The sequence below is a fragment of the Octodon degus genome, unplaced genomic scaffold (genome assembly GCF_000260255.1).
Source record: "Octodon degus isolate 3935 unplaced genomic scaffold, OctDeg1.0 scaffold00002, whole genome shotgun sequence".
Classification (NCBI taxonomy): domain Eukaryota; kingdom Metazoa; phylum Chordata; class Mammalia; order Rodentia; family Octodontidae; genus Octodon; species Octodon degus.
In genome coordinates, this window is record NW_004524578.1 from 31,428,132 (window position 1) to 31,435,649 (window position 7,518).

Genomic DNA, 7,518 nt, shown 5'->3' on the forward strand with positions numbered 1-7,518 from the left:
ATTTGTTGAAACTGTACTTTCGATTTGATTTGAAACTGTCTCATTGCTATATGTTTATCAATAAAACTTTGAAAAGAAAAAAAAACAAACTTAATAATAAAAATTAACTTAAACAATAAAAATTGTCTAAAATAAACAAAAAAAAAATGTTTAAAAAGGCCAGACTGTTACTCTTAAACACATATTAGCTTTGGAAATTAGGTCTAAATTACGTAAAAGGTTATAAATAAGCCTGGTATCATGTAGCTTGCATGGTAAGTTATTTTAAAGATTTTAGATCTATAATTATTCAAAATGATTATGTCATTTTATTTTCACTCTAATATGGTTCTTAATTATAACAATAATGAGCACTGAGGACGCTTTCAAGATTCACTCATGTAAAGTGACTTGGTGAATTGCAGTATGGTGGTATTTGATGGATTTAGTGGAAGTTTAGATTCAATTTACATTTCAATGGTATTTTATGGCTGACCTTAGAAAACTTTTTAGGTGGGATTTCTTGGTAAATTAAAGGATTTAGGGAGATGATTATGATATAATTGATTAAAAAGTATGCAATGTTGGTTTTCACTGAATTTAAGCTTGTATGGGTTCAATTTAAAACTTAATTCAATACATTTTAGATTTTATATTTCCCTGAACCTCTTTCGGTGTATTAATTTTGTCATGCTTGTCATTCTAATATAATGATGATTTAATGTTTGCAAACTTGAATAAATCTGTATGCAAGGAAAAAAAATAGTGTACAATTGTTTTACCTCACATAATGAAAAACATGAAAATAAATTTATTTTATAAAATTCAAGAGTATGGCAAACTTCTTTTTTGAAAATACTGTAATATGAAGCATTAAGTCAAAAAATGAGAAGAGGCAGAAAGCAGGGGTTTTGTTTTTGTTTTTGCATGCTGGGGATTGAACCCCGGTCCGTCTCTTTACTTCCAATAGTACATGATTTCGTGGGACAGTGGATCATGACAGTAGGTCTGGTCATGCAGCAGAATCATGTATGGAGCTTGTGAAAAATGTTCATGTCTGATATATACTGCAGACTGCCTGAATCATAATCTTTTTTTTTCCATAATTTTATTGAGAAACAAATAGCAATGAGACAGTTTCAACCCAAATTGGTACGACAGTCTCAATAATTAAAACATTGCATACATTCTTCCTAGTGGTTAATTGCTGTACAAGATGCAGACTTGATATTCTACTTACAAACACTATTAGGACAAATCCCTCTATTCAATATGAATCATAATCTTGTGGGGTTTTTTGTTTTGTTTTGGTGGAACCGGGGATTGAACTCAGGCACTTGCGCTTGCCAGGGAAGAGCTTATTCCACTGAGCCATCTCCCCAGCCCCTGAATCATAATCTTTAGAAATACAATTTACACAATTTCATTTTGAGAGGACACACTGGAGTCTAAACACTTCATATCGTTAACTTCTTGCCATGGCTACTTATTTCATCAAATCAACAGAGAATTTCCAAGGGATTTCACAGAACTTCCTTTAAATCATCCCCTACCTCAGTTCTTTCACGTAATATTTATTAAGGATCTACTAAGCACAAAGCACCGGTTCACTGTCAATGAAAAGTAGGCATTACCACAATGCACCTAAGAAATGTTCATATGAGTAGCAAACGCAGTTTTGTTTGTTTAAAAGGGAGGAGATTCATACTTCACAGCAGCATTGCAAAGGAACTGCTGTCCTATTAAGAAACTCTGGGGGACAGCAGGGCAAACAATTTGCAGTTGATGCTTCGCTTAACTGACTCCCAACTCTCTGGCTCAACGCACAGTTCCCTGCAGTCTCCTTTGACCTCTTCGTCACTAATTTGCTCATTCATTCAACCACCACTTAACGTGATGCTAGAGCGCTGCTGAGAAAAATACCAATTAACAACACAGATAAGGCACTTGTTTTCCAGGGACTGGAGGGGGTGCGAAAAACAGCAAGAGTGAAGTTCTGGGGACCAATAAATGGGCAGGGCAAGATAAGTTAGCATGGGCCAAGGGCTGTGGGAAAAAAAAAAAAAAAAAAGATGAGGCTGAGGTGGAGAGAGTGTTGGTGCGTCTATGCAGCCCCCCCACCGCAGTTGTCACAACGCCGAGCGCCCTGACTTGTCAACCGAGCAGACCGTACTCTGTGCAGCTCCCGCGATTATATAAACTAATAATAACCCGGAAACTGTCTTCTTGTACCTAGCACGCAAATAAACATGGAAGTTCCGTACAGATTCGCTGGGAACTAAAACACTTTCCACTACCAGCAAGGGCGGCTCGCCCCGACCCCCCAATCGCCGCTGGGGGCGGGCGCCGCAGCTCGGGCTCCAGCATCGCCTCGCTCTCTCCCTCCTCCCAGCCGCCCGCGCAGCGCAGCCCAACACGGCGCGGAGCCCAGCGACCCCGCCAGGACGTCCCGGCCGGCCGCGGGGCTGCGAGGCACGAGCACGACTGCCCGCGCCCGCTCTCCGCCCGCCCACCGCACACGATCTTCTCCCGCCCCGCTTAACTCCGTCGGCGCCAGAAAGAACCAGGCCGAGGAGCGAGCGGGAGGCCCGCGCGGAGCCGCCCAGGCCTCCCCGAGGCCCGGCCGGCGGCGGCTGCCGAGGCCAGACGGCGAACACACCACGCTCTCCGCGGAAAGGGTCCCCAGGAGCCCTCACCCCAGCGCCTCCAGCGTGTCCAGCACGTCCCCTTCCATGGTGGTGCCGGGGCCCGCCTCTGGCCCTCGCATGGTCCTTTGGCCCGACGCAGTTCAGCGCTCTAAAGAGCCCGCCGGAAACCGGTGTCACCACAGCGAAGTTCCGGGTGAAATATCAACATGGATAGCCCAAGGGTTCCGCTTGATGGAGACGCCGGAATTCCTAGCACAGAGATGATCTACACTGATTAAGAGTCTAAAATCCCCGTTATCTGTAACAGCAGTAACTTTTAAAATAACAAGAAAAAGTAGTATACACACGTTTTTGTGCTGGATGTTAAAATTAATCTTAACAAATATAGTGATTCCCTGATTACAACCTGTCAGGCTCTAGACCTGTCTTTTCATAACAGAAACCCAGAAAAGAAATTATAATTAGATTGGGCTAAAAAATTGGTAATAGGATGTAACATGAGTATAAGTCTTAAATCAACACAGCAATGTTCCAGTCAATATAAAAAAGAGATAAAGGGGAGGTAATTTATGAGGTGTAAGTGAAATATATGGTGAATGCCTAAATTTTTTTAGGGAAGGGTCTACAGGGTGTTCAGGGTCTCACTACTAGATCAGACTCGTAGCAATAGGCCTGTTTTACAGCCTCCCAAGAGCTGGGATTACAGGCGCGTGCCAACACGCTCAGTCTCAACTGCCTCAGGGCGCCCCAGGGAAGGGGAGCCGGCACAGCAGGCCAGAACCTGGCCCTGCTTGCAGGTGTTTTAATCCAGTGAGCTAGTTGGCTGCCCTGAATGCTTAAATAACAAAAGTGAATTATGATTTTTAAAAAATTGCCATTAATTATCCTCAAAATACTCCTTTCGCTCTAAACACACTTATCGTTCTTGCCGCTTTCTGAAGCAATTCTGGAAGTCTTCTTTCATGTCTTTACCAAGTGTCATAAAAAATATACATGATGAATGCAGCTGCCAAATACCATTCAATGGAAAGGTAGGCTCCTAAACAGGACCGTGTGTCCACAGCCACCTTATTCACTGTGTCAGGCACTACATGATGTCTGGTTCTTCTTCAAGCCAAACTAATTAGGAAAGATCAAGGTTTTGAATCAATACAGGACACCAGGATAGCTACCACAGCCCAACTAAGGACACTTACAAGGAGGAGTTGCAGAATTGCTTCACAAAGTGGCAAGTGACCAACTACCTCCTTTAACCAGGCCCCATCTCCTAAAAGCACACTGAACTAGGGCTCATCAGTGGGCTAATCCACTGATGATTATGACTCCCCCACCCCATGTTCCAATTACCTTATGAGAGGCTCACCTGTCAAAAGTGATACTTGGGAGAATGGGTGTGGTGGCGCGTGCCTGTAATCTCAGACCTTGGGAGGCTGAAAGTGGGAGGATCACCATGAGTCCCATGTGTGTAGTGAGATCCTGTAGACCCTGTACTAAATACATAAAAAAGTGACACTTGAGAGATACTTTACATCTAAGCCATAACAGTGTTTAGATGTAAAAAACATAAAAGAGTATCAGGGAATTGTGTCAGATCATTATCAGCAGGTATATCACTTAAATGAATGTCTCAGTAAGATGAATGAAGGTCATACAAGATACAACTATTTTCCTTAGCACAGTCTTTCCCCTGCATTACAGGATATAAAGCATCCCTAGCCCCAGTCCAGTTAATGCCAATAATGCTCTCACCTCCCCAATATTGTTAAAAACAAACAAAAAACTTATCTATAAATTTATTAAACACCTTACAGATACTTACTCATGTATTTCTATAATACCTATTCACAATTTACTAGATAGTGCTGTCCTTCGAGGCTTAAGTACAAAATGACTTGCAGTTTAATGATTCTGAATTCTTCCCAAACAAGACAGTGGAGAGGGAACAGGGAGATAGCTCAGTGAAATAAGCCCTTGACTGGAAAGAGCAAGTTCCTGAGTTCAATCCCTGGTTCTGAAAAAAAAGACAGTGGCGAGTTAATGTTTTGATCATTGCCTGCATCAAAGATCTGGAGGTAGTATTCTTAGTAATCTTAGAAAAAGGATGCCTGGAAAACAGGAGGATCATTACAAGTCCAAGCTGCCTAGTGAGACCCTGTACTAAATAAATAAATAAATGCATTTATGTATGTAAAAATCTAATTAGATGACTTTTTCCTTAAAAATAAGTAAACAACAAAACTGAAGTACAGAAAAAAATCTTTTAAAAATCATGGCAGACTGAAAAAGGTTGGCATAACAAACTGGCTGATGAAACTTCAAAACAAAGACTACTGAGAAAATGGATCGGAAACAAGATAAGGTTCCCATCATGAATTTTCTGACAGAACACTCAGTGATTCAAGAGATCTGCTAATCATAAACATGATTGATTTTTTTTAAATGTATTTAGTATGAGGTCTACAGAGTCTCGCTACACAGATGGGACTCATAGTGATCTTCCTGTTTTCAGCCTCCCAAGGTCCAGGATTACAGGCACATGCCACCATACCCCATCTCAGCATGCCCCAAAGGCAGGTGAACCCCTGTCGCTGAGCCTACTTAAGCAGGTGCTGTAGTCCACTGAGCTATCTGGCTAGCCCAAACAGGATTAAATTTTAAAAATCACAATTTAGAAAAATTTCACATAAATGCTGCAAGCAAGAGACAAAGGGAAGATCTTAAAGGCATCTTGGGCACAAAATTAAAGTTCAACATTAATAACATAAGCTAACTTCTTAAGGAAGATCAATGGAAAAAATAATGGAAGCCTTTATTATGCTTTAAATAATTCCAAATCCAGAATTTTTATAACTATGGGTGATACCTTGAAGAAATAAAGATGAATAAAGATGTTTTCAGACAAGAAAAACTGGTACAAATTGTGTTCAGCACTCTTACATTGAAAGAAATTATAGAAAAAGTTCTTAAGGTGAAAGGAAAATGAGGCTGGGTAAAAGCATAATACTGTCACTTAAAAAGAAATGAAGAGTATTACGGGAAAACATAGATATGTAAATAAAACTAGATGAATGTCTAGCTTAAACAGTAATGTCTTGTGAAAATTAAAACAGAAAAAGAATTAAGGGTGGGAGTTTATAAATAGAACTAAAGATCTAAAAGATTCCTCCATTGCCCAGAAAGTGGTAAAATAACTATGATAATAAATCAAGATCGCATGTCATCATGATTAAGGTAATCACTAAAGGAAATAATCAGCAGGTACACACAAGATGTGGAAAGTATGATTTGTAAATTTGACCTAATTTATATACATAGACCACTGCTCTTCAAAACTTGAAAATGTCTTTTATAGACCTTAACCTTAAAACTTGATCCTAAAATAAATTCGTATTCGCATTCCAAGACTGAGCATCTCTTGCCGAACTAGGAATCACATAGAAAAAGAAAAGCAAATTTAAATCCCCATACGATATCTGGACTTTAAGCAATACATTTCTAAATAACTAGGCAATGAACTAGAAATTACAAAGGAAGTTGGAGCAAGTTTTAATGAGAACAATAAAAATATACATACCACAAGGGCTTCCAACCTGAAGGATGCTGTGGCCCCGTTGGTGCCTTATCTGAGTCAGTAGCCCATTTCACCATTCAGTGAGGACAGCTGCTTCTGATAAGGTTCAGGGTAGGTGGTACCTGCAAATACTGTGGTCCTGTTCCCACTGTCTTTTCTATAAAATGGATCTTTATTTCAAAGCAACACTACCACAAGTGTGACACCATGTGAACCCTCAGTTGGTGGCGGTGGTAGAGAAATTACTAGCAGAAAAGGCAAATTCCATCAGTAGGGCAGTCACTGTCCCCTCTAAGATGACCTGTAAGCCAACGTTCCATCGGTAGCTGGCCAGAATCTCTGAGGGAAGTGCCAGGATGAAGCCTCTGCCACTGACCTGTTAGCCCTCTCTAGTGTAGCAATGTCCTTTTACTTTCTCTCCTCTACTGCTCCCCTTTCCTCTTTCCTGGTGCTTGCAAGGAATGTCTTCCCACATAAGGTTTTAGTGTCAAACTATTTTCTAAGGAACATGAGCTAAAGCAGTTGATAACGTTTATTGAGTTTTATGCTTCTGTTATTTATAGATTACCTGGGCTGAACTACTCTATTATAAACATACAATAGATTAAGATTTGATGAAAAGGCCAAGTAGAATTTATGAATTTCAGCATTGCATTATTGGGGCCTATAAGGAAAAAAATCTATTCTCTTTTGTATCAGTCTGGAGAACCCACCTGCATGATCTCAATGCAGACCAATGGAAATATTTGTTTGTTTGTTTGTTTGATACAGGGTGTTGCTATGCAGTTGACTCATAGTGATCCTCCTGTCTCGACTTCCACAGTGCTGGAATGACAGGCATGCACCACCATGCCCAGTTTCAGAGCTGGCCTGGCACACCAAGGGTTCTGGGGCTGGCAAAGTATGCAGTACCAGGGATCAAACTCAAGTCCTTGTGCTTGCCAGGCAGGTGCTTAGACCACTGAGCTATCTCCCTAACCCCTCAATGCAGACTGATAGAGTCAAAGAAATAGACTGTGCCCAAACATATGCTTGACCAAGAAACTTATATCTACCTTACTAGTTACTGCGAATGGGTAGATCCTCCCAAACTGTCTTCTATGTGCTTAAAATCTGAAAGGATTTCTATTGGGCCCCATAGAAGCTAGGAAAACAATCAGTGGCCATGCATACTTCTTGATGTCATCCTTAAACCTCTTAACAACAGAAACAAGATTCTTAGGAGGTAGGGGTCCAGGAGATAGCTCAGTTGAATAAGTGCTTGCCTGGCAAGCAAAAGGAACTGAGTTCAATCCCAGGTATCACCAAAAAAAAAAAAAA

The 7,518-nt window shown here is 40.8% G+C and overlaps 1 protein-coding gene across 1 annotated transcript in view; it reads right to left on the bottom strand.

Moving 5' to 3' along the window:
• The window catches only part of Fam98b (family with sequence similarity 98 member B), a gene marked incomplete at its 3' end in the record, with an annotated part of 41,392 nt that extends 38,616 nt beyond the window's left edge, over positions 1–2,776 (bottom strand). The window contains exon 1 of the mRNA XM_004623532.3: positions 2,676–2,776. Coding sequence (XP_004623589.1) covers positions 2,676–2,746 — 71 coding nt within the window. The remainder of the gene's footprint in view (positions 1–2,675) is intronic.
• Positions 2,777–7,518: the final 4,742 nt, after the last annotated feature.